Here is a 19,667-nt window from a genome sequence, read left to right as displayed (position 1 = left end):
GGGGGAAGGATGGGACTTCATGAAGTACTGGATTCAATAATCATTTAAATACCAACATAACGTAATAGTTTAATGCTACTTCTGGAATATGTAATATAGAAGTAAAGTAAATTGTCAATGTGGTGGTAAACTAATTTTATTATAAATTCCAGTCTCACTACAATAATTCACTTTAAAGTATGAGGTATTTATGGTAAATAAATCTGTATACTATGAATGGGGGTGTGTGTCTCTGAATGGAATTGCTAGGTATTTATTTTGAAATTGTTATATGAAAAACAGACATCTTAGAATTCTGCCAGAAATTTTGTTGCAGAAAGGCAGAGATTCTGAGTGAGACATTCTTAAGTGGGAGAAGATAACTGAACGAGTGCTTATCAACATTCACATCTATCATTGAGTTAGGAAAACATGTCTAGCCAGAGTTTTAGTAATCCTTTAGAATTTTCCACCAGAGATATGGCTAATTCAGTAAGTAGACTAAGTTATAGATGATAATTAGCTCAAAACCTTTGGTCCAAGAATGAAAGTGAACAGAGTTCATCCTGGAAATAGGAATAGCATGTGTAGTGCTATCATATGCTAACCTGGAGACCAGAAGGCTGAATAAGAATCACCAATGATGCTACAAATTTCTGTCGCCACTTCTGTTGGAGATTCTGATTCAATAGACCTAGGGCAGGACTCTGGGATTTCATATTTCAACAAGCCTTCCCAAATGATTCTTTTTTTTAAATTTTTTGATTAATTTTTGTTGGGGTATATAGTTGCTTTGGGAGAAGGCAATGGCACCCCACTCCAGTACTCTTGCCTGGAAAATCCCATGGGCGGAGGAGCCTGGTAGGCTGCAGTCCATGGGGTCGCTAAGAGTAGGACACGACTGAGCGACTTCACTTTCACTTTTCACTTTCATGCACTGGAGAAGGAAATGACAACCCACTCCAGTGTTCTTGCCTGGAGAATCCCAGGGACGGGGGAGCCTGGTGGGCTGCCGTCTATGGGGTCGCACAGAGTCAGACACGACTGAAGCGACTTAGCTTAGCTTAGCTATAGTTGCTTTTGCATACAGGTTTGGGAACCAATGACTAGATAGCAACAGTGCTTGAGATAAAATAAGGGTACTGTGAAAGTGGAGGCAAGACTTTGTTCAAAGGAAAGAAACCATCCTACTTTTATTTAGAATCTGAGTTTCTGACTTTAAAAAAAAAGCCTGGTAGCTTGAAATTGGTCATGGTGGAAACATTTAAATAATAGAACTGACCAGTGCTGCAAATCAGGGCTTCCTCCCCACTAAAAAGCCAGCACACCACTGTCTAGTAGGGTTATTCTCATATTTTTAAAAGGCCTGCCATAGGAAAATCTATCGAGGTTACAGGCTACCAAAGGCACATAAGTGACTTTAAGGATTTCAAGTGAGTTACTCTAGAAGAAACTGCTGTTTTAGAACAAAGACAGAATTCCTTCACCATGGCTCAGGACACAGTAATAGATTTCTCCTGTACCTTAACAACTAGTTTGTGCCTCCATTTTGTTCTCAACCCTAAATTCAGCTGGAGAGATTCACAATGTCCCTTGTGTTTACAGACCTTAAATGCACTGTCCTTAAATAAATTTTTTTTCTAAGTTGTAGAAATAAATTCAGTTTCAATGATCCCTTCTAGTTTAAAAAAAAAACAAACAACATCTCTAAAATCCTCAAAAGTGATTTCTTGGCTATGAAAATATGTAGTTGATTATTTGGGTCCCACAGGTGACTCTAGTTAATGCTAAAATAAAGAGGAAGTGAGAATAGAGATGATTTAATTTCTCACAGGAATAAATCTATTGGCTAGTAGAGTTGACTCGGGGCCCTGTTTATTCAGGTTTGGTGAATTTATGGCCAGTAACTAAAAGTTTACACACAAGGACCATAGTATTAAGCATGGTGTTTGTTAGGAGGGGAAAAAACCCTAGAACATCCATGGGACCAATAAGTCCTTGGCTTATCTGGCAGAGGGATAGTTACCTAACTGTGAATAGAGTCCCAAGAGCAATGTTATTACTATTTGTTGAATGAACTAATGTGCCCAGGTAAATATTCTATTAAATGTACAGTAGATTCTGCAAGGAGGAATAACATCAATTCATTCCCTTTCCCAGATCACCTCATTAAAGGCAATACAGGCAATCATTGATTAGAAAGTAGGACAAACTTTGTGTTTTGGCACTTTAAGAGGGAAAAATAAAAACAGTCACCAAAGAAATATTGAAGACATCTCTTCAAGGAAGTCTCCCCTTATGCCCTCACACCACCCTCAAACTCTCCTTAAGGCACTTCGTGTCTCACTTTCATTGCACTTTCTTCATATAATAGGGGACAATAATATTACCTACATGAAAGTGCTTTTGTGAAAGATAAGTGAGTTAATACCTATACAACCCTTTGAACAGTGAACAGAAAAGAGCAGGCACTCAATGAATGTCAGCCACTACTATTACACCATCACCACACCACAGTGTATTGAAATGATCTATTACAATAAATTTCTCCCCATCGAGGATATAAGATCCTTTAGGGAAGACCTCTTCATCTTTACAGATCCAGTACTTACCACAGTGCCTACTGTAGGGGAGACACTCAATGAGTGTTTCTTTGGCTAAACTGCACTTTGATTTTTACACTTCTAATAAACTTTGGACTGCTGTTTCAGGTTTTCCAATAGTTCCAACTCCTGAAAAGACATAAGCTAGGAAATAAAGGAGAGAAGGATTTTGATACATCATTGATGGCCATCCAATAGATTATAATTGCCCAGGCCTATTTAATATTAGAGAGCAATACCATATAGGAACCTGGAATGTTAGGTCCATGAATCAAGGCAAACTGGAAGTGGTCAAACAGGAGATGGCAAGAGTGACCATCAACATTTTAGGAATCAGCAAACTAAAATGGACTGGAATGGGTAAGTTTAACTCAGATGACCATTATATCTACTACCGTGGGCAAGAATTCCTTAGAAGAAATGGAGTAGCCATCATAGTCAACAAAAGAGTCCGAAATGCAGTACTTGGATGCAATCTCAAAAACGACAGAATGATCTCTGTTCATTTCCAAGGCAAACCTTTCAATATCATAGTAATCCAAGTCTATGCCCCAACCAGTAATGCTGAAGAAGCAGAAGTTGAATGCTTTTATGAAGACCTACAAGACCTTTTAGAACTAACACCCAAAAAAGATGTCCTTTTCATAATAGGGGACTGGAATGCAAAAATAGGAAATCAAGAGATATCTGGAGTAACAGGCAAATTTGGCCTTGGAGTACAGAATGAAGCAGGGCAAAGGCTAGTAGAGTTTTGCCAAGAGAATGCATTGGTCATAGCAAACACAACACAAGAGAAGACTCTCCCAACAACACAAGAGAAGACTCTACATATAGACATCACCAGATGGTCAATACTGAAATCAGATTGATTACATTCTTTGCAGCCAAATATGGAGAAGCCCTGTAGAGTCAGCAAAAACATGACTGGGAGCTGACTGTGGCACAAATCATGAACTGTTTATTGCCAAATTCAGACTTAAATTGACGAAAATAGGGAAAACCACTAGACCATTCAGGTATGACCTAAATCAAACCCCTTAAGATTACACAGTGGAAGTGACAAATAGATTCAAGAGATTAGATGTGATAGAGTGCCTGAAGAACTATGGACAGAGGTTCATGACATTGTAAGGAGGCAGTGATCAAGACCATCCTCAAGAAAAAGAAATGCAAAAAGGTGAAATGGTTGTCTGAGGAGGCCTTACAAATAGCTGAGAAAAGAAGAGAAGCTAAAAGCAAAGGAGAAAAGGAAAGATATACCCATTTGAATGGAGAGTTCCAAAGAATAGCAAGGAAAGATAAGAAAGCCTTGCTCAGTGATCAGTGCAAAGAAATAAAGGAAAACAACAGAATGAGAAAGACTAGGGATCCCTTCAAGAAAATTAGAGATGCCAAGGGAACATTTTATGCAAAGATGGGCTCAATAAAGGATAGAAATGGCAAGGACCTAACAGAAACAGAAGAGATTAAGAAGAGGTGGTAAGAATTCACAGAAGAACTATACAAAAAGGTCTTAATGACCCAGATAATCACGATGGTGTGATCACTCACCTAGAGAAAGACATCCTGGAATGTGAGGTCAAGTGGGCATTAGAAAGCATCACTATGAACAAAGCTAGTGGTGGTAATGGAATTCCAGTTGAGCTATTTCAAATCCTAAAAGATGATGCTGTGAAAGTGCTGCACTCAATATGCCAGCAAATCTGGAAAACTCAGCAGTGGCCATAGGACTGGAAAAGGTCAGTTTTCATTCCAATCCCAAAGAAAGGCAATGCCAAAGAATGCTCAAATTACCACACAATTGCACTCATCTCACACACTAGCAAAGTGATGCTCAAAATTCTCCAAGCCAGACTTCAACAGTACATGAACTGTGAACTTCCAGCTGTTCAACCTGGATTTAGAAAAGGCAGAGGAACCAGAGATCAAATTGCCAAAATCCATCAGATCATCGAAAAAGCAAGAGAGTTCCAGAAAAACATCTATTTCTGCTTTATTGACTATGCCAAAGCCTTTGACTGTATGGATCACAACAAACTGTGGAAAATTCTTAAAGAAATGGGAATACCAGACCACCGGACCTGCCTCTTGAGAAATCTGTATGCAGGTCAGGAAGCAGCAGTTAGAACTGGACATGGAACAACAGACTGGTTCCAAATCAGGAAAGGAGGACGTCAAGGCTGTATGTTGTCACCCTCTTATTTAACTTATATGCAGAGTACATCATGAGAAATGCTGGACTGGATGAAGCACAAGCTGGAATCAAGACTGCCAGGAAAAATATCAATAACCTCAGATATGCAGATGATACCACACTTATGGCAGAAAGTGAAGAATAAAGAGCCTCTTGATGAAAGTGAGAGAGGAGAGTGAAAAGGTTGGCTTAAAACTCAACATTCAGAAAACTAAGATCATGGCATCTGGTCCCATCACTTCATGGGAAATAGATGGGGAAACAGTGGAAACTGAGAGACTTTATTTTGGGGGGGCTCCAAAATCACTGCAGATGGTGGCTGCAGCCATAAAATTAAAAGATGCTTACTCCTTGCAAGAAAAGTTATGACCAACCTAGACAGCATATTAAAAAGCAGAGACATTACTTTGCCAACAAAGGTCCATCTAGAGTCAAGGCTATGGTTTTTCCAGTAGTCATGTATGGATATGAGAGTTGAACTATAAAGAAAGCTGACCGCCAAAGAATTGATGCTTTTGAACTGTGGTGTTGGAGAAGACTCTCGAGAGTCCCTTGGACTGCAAGGAGATCCAACAGTCCATCCTAAAGGAAATCAGTCCTAAGTATTCACTGGAAGGACTGATGCTAAAGGGAGGAGGGTTCAGGATGGGGAACACGTGTATACCTGTAGTGGATTCATGTTGATATATGGCAAAACCGTGCTCGCTTCGGCAGCACATATACTAAAATTGGAACGATACAGAGATTAGCATGGCCCCTGCTCAAGGATGACACGCAAATTTGTGAAGCGTTCCATATGTTTTTTTTTATCAATGGTGCTGTATAGAAGGAGAAGTTTTGAAACTACTGTAAAAATAAGACCAATAACTGGAAGCAGGAGGCTTAAATCCAAACCCTGACTCCAGGGAACTCCTGACTCCAGGGAACATTAATTGACAGGAGCTCATCAAACGCCTCCACACCGATACTGAAACCAAGCACCACACAAGGACCAACAAGTTCCAGGGCAAGACATACCAAGCAAATTCTCCAGCAACAAAGGAACACAGCCCTGAGCTTCAAGATAACAGGCTGCCCAAAGTCACCCCAAAACCATAGACATCTCATAACTCATTACTGGACACTTCATTGCACTCCAGAGAGAAGAAATACAGCTCCACCCACCAGAACACCAACACAAGCTTCCCTAACCAGGAAACCTTGACAAGCCACCTGTACAAACCCACACACAGCGAGGAAACGCCACAATAAAGAGAACTCCACAAACTGCCAGAATACAGAAAGGACACCCCAAAATCAGCAATTTAAACAAGATGAAGAAACAGAGGAATACCCAGCAGATAAAAGATATATGGCAAAACCAATACAATATTGTAAAGTTAAAAAATAAAATAAAATATTTTAAAAAAATAAAGCTGAAACTCCAATACTTTGGCCACCTGATGCGAAGAATTGACTCATTTGAAAAGACCCTGATGCTGGAAGAGATTGGGGGCAGGAGGAGAAGGAGACAACGGAGGATGAGATGGTTGGATGGCATCATGGACTCAATGGACATGAGTTGGTGATGGACAGGGAGGCCTGGCGTTCTGCAGTCCATGGGGTCTCAAAGAGTCAGACACAACTGAGCAGCTGAACTGAACTGAACTGTGATCATTTCACTGCTAGAAATATAAAGTTTATTTTCTCCTTAATATACAGGTGTAGGCTCTGGCTGTAGCACTTGAAAATGAGGAACAAACATATAGAAGGAATCTTCTAGGATATGTCTTTGTAAGTGACTCTTCATATAGGTAAGGCCACTATACAATGCAATATTTCCAGTGTGTTCTATGGAACACTAGTCCTGAAAGAGACTCCATAAGAAAAGCATTCTCTGGTTAAATTTGGGAGTCATACTTCAAAACTATATAGGAGTTTTATCATGAACACTGTCATTTAAAAGCTCTGAGAAATCTTTAAGTAAAGAAACCTTTGACTAATTTATCATTTCCTGAATCTGAAGGCTGTAGAAAAACTCCCGTATATCTAATTTCTATTAATATCTTATGGAGTTAGTGTTCCATGAATCAAACTTTGGAAAACACCAAATCATAGAAACACATGTATCCAGATTTCCATCCTTTTCATCAGATTTCCATCCTTTTCATCTATGTAATTCATTAAAAATCTAAGTCTATATGCATACAAAGAGAGATGCAAGCTTTGGTTAATTTGAATGCTCAGGAATCGTAGGTTATACTGTCTGGCTAACTAAAAAAAAAAATTAACTGTAGAATAAGTGCTAAATGAATTTAACCCTTGATGAAAAGTATTCTGCCCACTCTCAAACTTTAAATATAATCACCTGAGAGTTTTGGTAAAGTGCATGTTGGCTTCAGCAGGTGTTGGGTGGGGATCAGAGGTTCATCAGCAACTGAATGATCCTAATGCAGCTGGTCTTTGGACCACACACTGAGCATCAGGTTACTTTTCTGCCTTGGAAAGCACAGTAGAATAAATACATTGTTATTTTGAATAACATTATACATGTTGATGAAGCCACACACTGAGATAGTTTAATTTTTTTTTCAAATGTCCACTTGTTTTCTTGATATGACCTTCCTCATATAAAAGTAAAGTGGGACCCAATGGGCAGAAAAGTTGTAGCCATGATTCTCTATCAGCACTTAGCATGAAATATGGTGCACTGTCCTGTGTGTGCTAAGTCCCTTCAGTCGTGTCTGACTTTTTGTGACCCCATGGACTGTAGCCGTCCAGGCTCCTCTGTCCATAGGATTCTCCAGACAAGAATACTGGAGTGGGTTGTGCCCTCCTTCAGGGGATCTTCCCAACTCAGGGATCAAACTTGTGTCTCTTATGTCTCCTGCATTAACAGGCAGGTTCTTTACCACTAGAGCCACTTGGGAAGCTTGTGGTGCACTGTAGGTACTTGATAAATGTTAAGTACATTAACATATTTTTCATAAGCTTAATTCTCAGCCTTGGTAAATCTAAAGGTGATATAGAGACACATCTGCTAAAGAGGGAGTTAATAATATGAAATATTACTAAATAAAAATGAAAACATTGCCAAACATGTTGCCAACCAAACAGCATGTTATGGAAAATACTTAAAAGAGAGAAAAATAGGATGTGCTAATAAGTGGTGGAGTCTACTCCTGACTCAGAAAAGGGAAAGGAAGAACTAGAGTCATAACCTGGAATAAGGTGCCAGTTAAGAAAAGCCATGCTTGGGAAGTCACACAGGCATCTGTGTCCCAAACATGCTGGAACTGTCATAACATGAATGGAGATATGCCTTTCTCAGGCAGTCTACCCAGAATCGAAGGCATGTCTGGAGAAGAAAAAAAGGAAATATAGATCTTCCATACTAATCCATTTACCTCCTACAAATTATACTAAAAGGACTAAATTGGTACCAGTTATTTTCATAATTCCCCTATTTGTTGCACCATACTTAGAAGGTGTAAATATTTTGAATTAGGAGTGATTCGCATTATGAATTATTGGTGGTAGTTTCTAGCTTCAAGTCATTCAGGATTCCAGATGTAAGGGAATACTATGATAATTTAAGGGGTTCAGAAACTAATCCAGAAAAGTGTGTTACAATTATCTTACAATGTTTTGTTTTGTTCTAGAATGTCATTACTGTGCTGTTCATGGACTTTTCATTGAAATAGCTTTGGTACCTTTAGTCTTCTGACAGTTTGACATTGCCTATAAATATCTTTTGGTAGGGTCCAGTAATATTAAATGGTACTTATTGACTGACTATCACCTGCTTGTGGGATAGTTCAACCCACAGCATCTCACTGATGGAAGTATCCAAGATGAGGGCACCTCCAGCCAACCACCCATCTTCTCTACTTCTCTCACCCTCATACTCCTCTACCATGCTCCCCCTTTTTTTCCCCTCTGTAAGGTCTGTCTTGGAGAAGGCAATGGCACCCTACTCGAGTACTTTTGCCTAGAAAATCCCATGGACGGAGGAGCCTGGTAGGCTGCAGTCCGTGGAGTCGCTAGAGTCGGACACGACTGAGCGACTTGACTTTAACTTTTCACTTTCATGCATTGGAGAAGGAAATGGCAACCCACTCCAGTGTTCTTGCCTGGAAAATCCCAGGGGCGGGGAAGCCTGGTAGGCTGCAGTCTATGGGGTCGCACAGAGTTGGACACGACTGAAGCGACTTAGCAGCAGCAAGGTCTGTCTAGTCAAGGCTATGGTTTTTCCAGTGGTCATGTATGGATGTGAGAGTTGGACTATAAAGAAAACTGAGTGCTGAAGAATTTATGCTTTTGAACTGTGGGGTTGGAGAAGACTCTTGAGAGTCCCTTGGATTGCAAGGAGATCCAACCAGTCCATCCTCAAGGAGATCAGTCCTGGGTGTTCATTGGAAGGACTGATGTTGAAGCTGAAACTCCAGTGAAGAACGGACTCATTGGAAAAGACCCTGATGCTGGGAAAGATTGAGGGCAGGAGAAGATGACGACAGAGGATGAGATGGCTGGATCGCATCACTGACTCAATGGACATGGGTTTGAGTAAACTCTGGGAGTTGGTGATGGACAGGGTGATGGACAGGGAGGCCTGGCATGCTGCAGTTCATGGGGTCACAAAGAGTTGGACACGACTGAGCGACTGAACTGAACTGAACTGAAGTATTCTAAAATTTTTCCAGTTCTTTGAATATGCTATAGTCTTTCTTCCTTCTGTTCCTTTTTAGCACTGGTTGTTCTCACTGCTGGGAATATCCTTTATCCATATCATGTTGATTCCTATTAAACTTCAGGTCTTAGATCTTAAGTCGAAAAATCAACTCTTGTTCATTGCCCCTCCTATGATCTCTCCTGTATACTCTAAATAGTACTGGTCATACTGGTGTGATTTAACACACACATATATATCACTAGTTGCCTATGCACACACACACACATACATATATATATTTATTCACACATAAGCTCTGTAAAAAGACTGTGTCTCAAAAAAAAAAAAAAAGACTGTCTCTCTTGTTCACTGTTATAATTCCCAGAAATGAGCACACTTAGTACACAGTAAAATTCAATAAGAATTTGTTGAATGAAAGGGAAAGTTTTTAAAACGTTCTAATTTTGTTTCAACTCTATTGACCTTGGAAATCAAACAGTATATTATGGAAAATATTGTCTCTATAGACATTTTCATGGACTAAAAAATAATAAAAAGTTATGTGTTTTGTAGTTTTAGCTACATTCTCACATTTTGCTGATGTTTTTATAGAACTGTAATTTGGAGACCAAAACCTATAAAGCCTTTTCGGCAAAGGTCCCCAGAAGAGCTACATTAAGTAGTGGGATAACTTTTTAAATAATCTCCTCTTTCATGATCTTTTTATAAAACTCTGAAACCATGAGCCCTCTAGTATTTAAAGAGCTAGAGCTGACACAACCTTTTTACATTTTGTAAGAATATGAGCAGTAGCTTGAACACAGAACAGTAACAAAACAAAAGGTGTTTATTTTGGCTCCAAGTCAGCCAATAAACCTTTTATATTTCTCTTTTTATTGGTAAGACTTAGACATTAAAAAAAATTATCTCTGTTTCAATCTTTTATACATTTACTCATCTTGCAGTTTTGAAAAGCTGAAGAATTTAAATGTTGACTAGTAAAGTAAAATGCAATGAAAAATATGCAGTGCTTTCAAATTAATCTGAATATTATATTAGTAAAATATATTTGAAATATATGAAACTTTCCAGATTAATCACTGCAATGGCTCCCAGTACCCTAGAAAATTAATACCAAAAAATTTTAGGCTAGCATACAAGGCCCTCTAAAATCTAGTCCTAATCAATGTTTCAAAGTTTTCTTTCTCTCTTCTTACAGATCTTCTGCTTGTTACTCTAATGAAAGTGACCAGCCATTTGCTATACCAGAACATGTGCATGCATGCTCACTCGGTTGTGTCTGATTCTTTGTGACGCCATGGACTGTAGCCCACCAGGCTTCTATGTCCACGGAATTTTCCAGGCAAGAATACTGGAGTGGGTTGCCATCCCCTACTCCAGGAGAATCTTCCCAACCCAGGAATCAAACTCGTGTCTCCTGTGTCTCTTGCATTGACAGATGGATTCTTAACCACTGCGCCACGTGGGAAGCCATATTAGAACAGTGAAAGTGAAAGTGAAGTCGCTCAGTCGTGTCTGACTCTTTGCGACCCCATGGACGGTAGCCTACCAGGCTCCGTGGTCCATGGGATTTTCCAGGCAAGAATACTGGAGTGGGCTGCCATTTCCTTCTCCAGGGGATCAGAGTAGATGCTTAAATGTTAGTTAGATATCAGAAACTAGGTTTGTTTTAATCAATGTAAGTAAAATTTGCAGAGTCTTAATCTAGACCAGTGTTTCTCAAACTGCTTGCATCAGAATCACCTGGCAGGCTTGTAAAATTCAGATTTCTGGGCTCCACCCCAAAATCTGGTGCAGCTGGTTTGGGTTGCAGTCTGAAAACTTGCATTTCTAACACATTCCCAGATGATGCTGATGGTCCAGGAACCAGACATTTTGAGAATCACTGGTTTGCTTGTTGACTGCAACTAAACTTGAATTGAGCTGCCTTTGTTCAACACAAGAATGAATCTTTGAAAAGTAAGTCAGATTATACCACTTTTCTGTTCAAATATCTATGCTGGTTCATCATTTCACTTCAGGTAAAATGTGCTGTGCTTTCAGTGGCTTACAGGCCCACATTATTTGCCTCATACCTCTGGTCTCATCACCTGTTCCCCCCAAATCCCATTCTGATGCAGCCACGCTGACCTCCTTGTTTTCATTTTGACACATTAAGCACCTTCATGTCTGAGGACATTCGCTCTGGGTATTCCATCTGCTTAGATTTTCTTAAATATTTGGCCAACTTTTTTACTATCTTCAGTTCTTTGCTCAAGTCTCACCTTCTTAGTGATGAAGCCTATCCTCATTCAATACTGCATCTTGTCTATGTTCTCACTTATATCAGTGAGAAGCTAAAAAACCAAACTTACAGGAATAGAGAACAGATTGGTGGTTTCCAGAGGTGGGGAATGAGGGGTTGTTAGGGCAAAATAGGTGAAGATGGTAAAAAAACAACAACAACAACAACAAACTTCCAGTTATAAGATAAATAAGTTTTGGAGATATAATGTACAGCATGATAAGTACAGTTAATACCATACTGTGTATGTGAAAGTTCCTAAGAGAGTAGATTATAAAAGTTTTCATCATAAGGAAAAAACTATAATTATGTGAGGTGATAGATGTTAACTAAACTTATTGTGGTGATCATTTCACAATTATATATACATATACCAAATGATTATGCTGTACATCTTAAACTCATATAGTGCTATATGCCAATTATTAAATAATGAAAGTGAAAAATAATACTGCATCTTGTCACTCATCTTCTCATTCCAAACCCCTGGCACCTCGGATCCTTCTTAACTTGTTTGATTTATACTTCTTTGGTGATGTTATTAATAGCACTTACCATCTTCTAACATATTTAATATATACTTCATTTATTAATTTTATTTATTGATTTTTATTAGTTTTTATTGGAGCATAGTTGCTTTCCAATGTTATGTTAGTTTCTGCTATACAGCAAAGTGAATCAGCTATACATATACATAGCCCCTCTTTTTTTGGATTTCCTCCCCATTTAGGTCACCACAGAGCACTGAGTAGAGTTCCCTGTGCTATAAAATGTTCTCATTATTTGTGTATTTTATATATAGTATTACTAGTGTATATATGTCTGACCCAACCTCCCAGTTCATCCCACCCTCTTCCCCGTTTGGAATCCATGCATTCGTTCAAGGCTATGGTTTTTCCTGTGGTCACGTATGGATGTTAGAGTTGGACTGTGAAGAAGGCTGAGCACTGAAAAATTGATGCTTTTGAACTGTGTATTGGAGAAGACTCTTGAGAGTCCCTTGCACTGCGAGGAGATCCAACCAGTCCATTCTGAAGGAGATCAGCCCTGGATTTCTTTGGAAGGAATGATGCTAAAGCTGAAACTCCAGTACTTTGGCCACCTCATACGAAGAGTTGACTTGTTGGAAAAGACTCTGATGCTGGGAGGGATTGGGGGCAAGAGGAGAAGGGGACGACAGAGGATGAGAAGGCTGGATGGCATCACTGACTCGATGGACTTGAGTCTCAGTGAACTCCGGGAGTTGGTGATGGACAGGGAGGCCTGGTGTGCTGTGATTCATGGGGTCGCAAAGAGTCGGACACAACTGAGCAGCTGATCTTATCTGATCTGATGTCTCTATTTCTGCTTTGCAAATAAGATCATCTATACCATTTTTCTAGATTCCACATATATGTGTTAATATACAGTATCTGCTTTTCTCTCACCGACTTACTTCACTCTATATGACAGTCTCTAGGTCCATCCACATCTCTCCAAATGACCCAATTTCATTCCTTTTATGACTGAGCAACATTTCATTGTATATATGTACCACATCTCCTTTATCCATTCCTCTGTTGATAGATATTTGGGTTGTTTCCATGTCCTGGCTATTGTGAATAGTGCTGCAGTGAACTTGGGGGTGCCTGTGTCTTTTAGACTTATGGTTTTCTTTGGGTATATGACCAGGAGTAGAACTGCTGGGTCATATGGAAGTTCTATGTTTAGTTTTTTAAGGAACCTTCATAATGTTCTTCATAGTGACTGTATCAATTTACATTCCCACCAATAGTTCAAAAAGCTATACAAATTAGAAAATAAGTAAAAATGTCAGTGTTTGCAGATAACATGATACTATACATAGAAAATCCTAAAGTTACTACCAGAAAACTACTAGAGCTAATTAATGAATCTGGTAAAGCAGGATACAAAATTAATGCACAGAAATCTGTTGCATTCCTACATACTAACAGTAAAAGATCACAAAGAGAAATTAAGGAAATAATCTCATTTATCATTCCATCAAAAAGAATAAAATACCTAGGAATAAACGTACCTAAAGAAGTAAAGGACCTGTACTCAGAAAACTATAAGACACTGGTGAAAGAAACCAAAGATGACACAGAAGGTGTTTTTGGGTGGGAAGAATCAATATTGTGAAAATGACTGTACTACCGAAAGCAATCTACATATTCAATACAATCCCTATAACAGTATCTTTCTGAAAATGTTGCCCATTGCCATGCAAGGTAGTAAACTAATTTCCTGTTTCATCTGCTTGTTAGTGCATATATTCTTTCTTTTAGACATTTTTACTAGTGGTCTGAAGATGTGAAATACCCCCATACACATATATATTTAAATATATCCTGTACAAAATGGTGCTGGGTCGGAATATGTTTCAGATTGAAAAATTTCATAAGCAGACCCTTCACTGAGCACACAGAGTTAAGGAAACTACATGTTAGTCCCTAAGGTACTATGGATTTTAAAGGAGTAATTATTTTTGTTATAAGGTATTTTTAATCAATAAAGAGTAGATCTTATAGGACAACAGTTTATACTAGTTTTTCATTTCTTTAGGACTTACTATACAACAAGAAACCTGCTAAACACTCCACATATTTTAGGTTATATAGTTCTCATTACAACCTTGTGAGTAGAAAGACATTGGTGTCCAAAGACCTTCAACAGCTGGCATTGGGTTACACAACTGTAAGGGGCAGGGTAAGTTTCTATTCTAGATCTGTTTGAATTCTACTAAAATTAAAGTCTGATGGTTGGGGCATGTAGAAGGGAGGCTCAAGTATATGTGTATCAGTTCAGTTCAGTCCTTCAGTCATGTCCGACTCTTTGCGACCCCATGAATTGCAGCACGCCAGGCCGCTCTGTTCATCACCAACTCCCAGAGTTCACCCAAACTCATGTCCATCGAGTTGGTCATACCATCCAGCCATCTCATTCTCTGTCGTCCCCTTCTCCTCCTGCCCCAATCCCTCCCAGCATCAGGGTCTTTTCCAATGGGTCAACTCTTTGCATGAGGTGGCCAAAGTACTGGAGTTTCAGATTCAGCATCAGTCCTTCCAATGAACACCCAGGACTGATCTCCTTTAGGATGGACTTGTTGGATCTCCTTGCAGTCCAAGGGACTCTCAAGAGTCTTCTCCAACACCACAGTTCAAAAGCATCAATTCTTCGGCACTCAGCTTTCTTCACAGTCCAACTCTCACATCCATACATGACCACTGGAAAAACCATAGCCTTGACTGGATGGACCTTTGTTGGCAAAATAATATCTCTGCTTTTCAATATAATATCTAGGTTGGTCATAAATTTCTTTCCAAGGAGTAAGTGTCTTTTAATTTCATGGCTGTAATCAACATCTGCAGTGATTTTGGAGCCCCCCAAAATAAAGTCTGACACTGTTTCCACTGTTTCCCCATCTATTTCTCATGAAGTGATGGGACCAGATGCCATGATCTTCATTTTCTGAATGTTGAGCTTTAAGCCAACATTTTCACTCTCCACTTTCACTTTCATCAAAGGGCTTTTTAGTTCCTCTTCACTTTCTGCCATAAGGGTGGTGTCATCTGCATATCTAAGGTGATTGATCTTTCTCCCGGCAATCTTGATTCCAGCTTGTACTTCTTCCAGCCCAGCATTTCTCATGATGTGCTCTGCATATAAGTTAAATAAGCAGGGTGACAATATACAGCCTTGACGAACTCCTTTTCCTATTTGGAACCAGTCTGTTGTTCCATGTCCAGTTCTAACTGTTGCTTCCTGACCTGCATATAGGTTTCTCAAGAGGCAGGTCAGGTGGTCTGGTATTCCCATCTCTTTCAGAATTTCCCACAGTTTCTTGTGATCCACACAGTCAAAGACTTTGGCATAGTCAATAAAGTAGAAATAGATGTTTTGCTGGAACTCTGTTGCTTTTTCCATGATCCAGCGAATGTTGGCAATTTGATCTCTGGTTCTTCTGCCTTTTCTAAAACCAGCTTGAATATCTGGAATTTCATGGTTCACGTATTGCTGAAGCCTGGCTTGGAGAATTTTGAGCATTACTTTACTAGCGTGTGAGATGAGTACAATTGTGTGGTAGTTTGAGCATTGTTTGGCTTTGCCTTTCTTTGGGATTGGAATGAAAACTGACCTCTTCCAGTCCTGTGGCCACTGCTGAGTTTTCCAAATTTGCTGACATCTTGAGTGCAGCACTTTCACAGCATCATCTTTCAGGATTTGAAATAGCTCAACTGGAATTCCATCACCTCCACTAGCTTTGTTTGTAGAGATGCTTTCTAAGGCCCACTTGACTTCACATTCCAGGATGTCTGGCTCTAGGTCAGTGATCACACCACAGTGATTATCTTGGTTGTAAAGATCTTTTTTGTACAGTTCTTCTGGGTATTCTTGCCACCTCTTCTTAATATCTTCTGCTTCTGTTAGGTCCATACCATTTCTGTCCTTTATCAAGCCCATCTTTGCATGAAATGTTCCCTTGGTATCTCTAATTTTCTTGAAGAGATCTCTAGTCTTTCCCATTCTGTTGTTTCCCTCTATTTCTTTGCATTGATCTCTGAGCAAGGCTTTCTTATCTCTCCTTGTTATTCTTTGGAACTCTGCATTCAGATACTTATATCTTTCCTTTTCTCCTCTGCTTTTCACTTCTCTTCTTTTCACAGCTATTTTTAAGGCCTCCTCAGACAGCCATTTTGCTTTTTTGCATTTCTTTTCCATGGGGATGGTCTTGATCCCTGTCTCCTGTACAGCATTTCTTTTCCATGGGGATGGTCTGGATCCCTGTCTCCTGTACAATGTCACGAACCTCCGTCCATAGTTCATCAGGCACTCTGTCCATCAGATCTAGTCCCTTAAATCTATTTCTCACTTCCACTGTATAATCATAAGGGATTTGATTTAGGTCATACCTGAATGGTCTAGTGGTTTTCCCCACTTTCTTCAATTTAAGTCTGAATTTGCTAATTCACTATGTTACAGCAGAAACAAAAACAATGTTGTACAGCAATTATCCTCCAAATAAAATAAAAAAATTAAAGTCTGAATACAGAGATAGCATTTAGAATCAAATCCCATACTGGCCAGAGAAGCTCAGAGGGCTCAAACATACCTTGTACGCACCAGGACCTGGAGACCCCACAGAGACTGAGACAGAACTGTGTTTGGGTGTCTCCAGAGGAGGTACAGGTCAGAAATGGATTGCTTCAGGGGCAGGGGCTCTGGGTGCACTAGACCTGGGTATGGCATAAGCCCTTTGGGAGGAGGCTGCCATTAACCCACCATAGAGTCGCTAGATCTTACACACGACTGGGGAAACAAACACTCAAAGGGCACAAACAGAATCTTGTATGTACCAGGACCCAGGAGAAAGGAGCAGTGACCCCACAAGAGACTAACCCAGACTTGCCCATAAGTGTCCAGGAGTCTCTGGTGGAGGCGTGGGTCGGCGGTGGCCTGCTGCAGGATTGGGACACTGAGTATAGCAGTGCGTGCATGGGACCTTTTCATTACCTCCACCATAGTTTGGCCTCAGGTCAAATAATACCAACAAAGGTCCATCTAGTCAAGGCTATGGTTTTTCCAGTTGTCATGTGTGGATGTGAGAGTTGGACTGTAAAGAAAGCTGAGCACTGATGTTTTTGAACTGTGGTGTTGGAAAAGACTCTTGAGAGTCCCTTGGACTGCAAGGAGATCCAACCAGTCCATCCTAAAGCAAATCAGTCCTGAATATTCACTGGAAGGACTGATGCTAAAGCTGAAACTCCAATACTTTGACCACGTGATGTGAAGAACTGACTCATTTGAAAAGACCCTGATGCTGGGAAAGATTGAAGGCAGGACGAGAAAGTGACAACAGAGGATGAGATGGTTGGATGGCATCACTGACTCAAGGAACATGAATTTCAGTAAATTCCAGGAGTTGGTGAGGGACAGGGAAGCCTGGCGTGCTGCAGTCCATGGAGTCTCAAAGAGTTGGACATGACTGAGCGACTGAACTGAACTGAACTGAGTACAGAAAAAAAACAGGAGTAAAACAATTCTTGGAGAAATATTGTGACATAAATCAAAATTTGGGGCTTAGTGTTGAAAGTGAGCTGTTCCATGTTCTATCTTCAACAATATAAGAGAAAAAGCCTGTTAACAAGTAAGCCCACTCATATTTCATGTAAATACCTCCTGCCTTATGTCAAAACTGTTTTTTCAAGAGCAACAGAATTTTTCCTTTAAATTAAAAACAAACTCAAGATTTTAAATGATTGTTTCCCATTGTATTGTTCCTTTCCTGTCTCTGTTTTTTGACCTAGCGTAGAGTCCTTAGTGGGAAAAGGAAGGGCATGATCATTCATCTCCATTAACAGTCTTGAGTGGTTTCTGTGATCTAATCATCTGAGTCAAGAGACATGTAAATGCTCATGTAGTTAGAGGAACTATTCATCCACACTGGATTTTTACTTAAGCTCTGTCTACATCCTTCATAGTCATGCTTCAGAGAATGTCTCATTAACTGGGCAGATCTTTGAGAATTATACTCTTTCTTTGAAAAAAAACCTCTTATTGGATTTATGCCAACAAAAAGCAGAACCCATTCTTTAATAGTTTAGTATTTGGAGGGAATGTAAGGAATTACTGTTATGTTCTAAATTCATTTATGATACCATGGTACATTAGAGCAGAGTCAACCAGATTGCATTCAGAGTGGAACCAAAATCTGTCATTTTTCAGATGTTCAAGTTCACTGCAGAGATGAAAACAAGAATGACCCAAGTGCAGATAACCACTCTTTATTTCATCAGTTTGAGTCCATTATTGTCTGTGTCCTACTCATATATTTGGTCTTAAGAAAATTTGAGCACCGCAGAATTAATGTTTTTGAACTGTAGTGGTGGAGAAGCCTCTTGAGAGTCCCTTGGACTGCAAGGAGATCTAACTAGTCAATTCTAAAGAAAATCAACCCTGAATATTCATTGGAAGGACTGATGCTGAAGCTGAAACTCCAATACTTTGGCCACCTAGTGAGAAGAGCTGACTCATTGGAAAAGACCCTGATGCTGGGAAAGATTGAAGGCAGGAGAAGGGGATGACAGAGGATGAGATAGTTGGATGGCATCACCAACTTGATGGACAGAAGTTTGAGTAAGCTCTGGGAGTTGGTGATGGACGGGGAAATCTGGCGTGCTGCAGTTCATGGGGTTGCAAAGAGTTGGACATGACTGACCGACTGAACTGAGCTGAAGATAATCTTAAATATATCTTCCTCTTGATCATTCTTTTTTCCCTGTTAGTAGTCATCTTGTTTTCCAAAATATGGTGCTATAGGAGACAATTTTACTTCATGGAGAGTGAGTAAGGAGATTGTTTTTATGACTATTGTACTGTGCCCACCTGACAATTTTTACCCCTTATCAATGAAGTTAACTGAAGTGTATGAGTAGATTGTCTGAGAATTTCATGACCTCTCTCCCTTGGGTGAGCAAATGAAGGATGCCGTGTCATCTCTTTTGTAAGAATCAAACTTTTCCCCCCATAACCATGAGTTCACTTACATTTGCAAGCATCTGGGGCAGAGAAAGGTCTTCGGAGGTCCCAGTAGAAGCCTGGCTTACATCGCTGGCAGTGTTGACCTTCTGTGTTGTGCTGACAGTCATTGCAGACGCCGCCACTACGATTCCCTGATGCCTCCCACACATTAATGTCAAAGTGACAGGCGTCAGCATGTCCATTGCACTTGCAGGCTGGGGGAAAGAAGAATCAGAGGAAAACAAAGAATTAAAAATAAAATGACAGTTTCTCTAGTATTCAGGCAGTTACGAGTAGGGCAAACTGACCGCTAAATTTTTTTAAAAATTAGTTTTTTCAGATTCATAAGTAGAAAACAGACTTGTGGTTGCCAAGAGGGTGCGAGGATGGGGAAAGAATAGAGTAGGAGTTTGG

General features: G+C 39.8%; 1 protein-coding gene and 1 non-coding gene across 6 annotated transcripts in view; one reads left to right on the top strand and one right to left on the bottom strand.

Annotated features, from left to right (window-relative positions):
• NTN4 (netrin 4) overlaps positions 1 to 19,667 on the bottom strand; it is a 130,083-nt gene that overhangs the window by 33,073 nt on the left and 77,343 nt on the right. For all 5 annotated transcript variants that reach the window (XM_027542117.1, XM_027542114.1, XM_027542116.1 and 2 more), the window contains one exon: positions 19,280 to 19,468. In XM_027542117.1, the coding sequence (XP_027397918.1) occupies positions 19,280 to 19,468 (189 nt within the window). The remainder of the gene's footprint in view (positions 1 to 19,279; positions 19,469 to 19,667) is intronic.
• Positions 5,475 to 5,578, top strand: LOC113893897. The gene has a single exon (XR_003511409.1). It is a non-coding gene; the product is annotated as a U6 spliceosomal RNA (small nuclear RNA).

The sequence above is a fragment of the Bos indicus x Bos taurus genome, chromosome 5 (assembly GCF_003369695.1).
Source record: "Bos indicus x Bos taurus breed Angus x Brahman F1 hybrid chromosome 5, Bos_hybrid_MaternalHap_v2.0, whole genome shotgun sequence".
NCBI lineage: Eukaryota > Metazoa > Chordata > Mammalia > Artiodactyla > Bovidae > Bos > Bos indicus x Bos taurus.
This window is presented reverse-complemented; position numbering and strand designations above follow the sequence as displayed.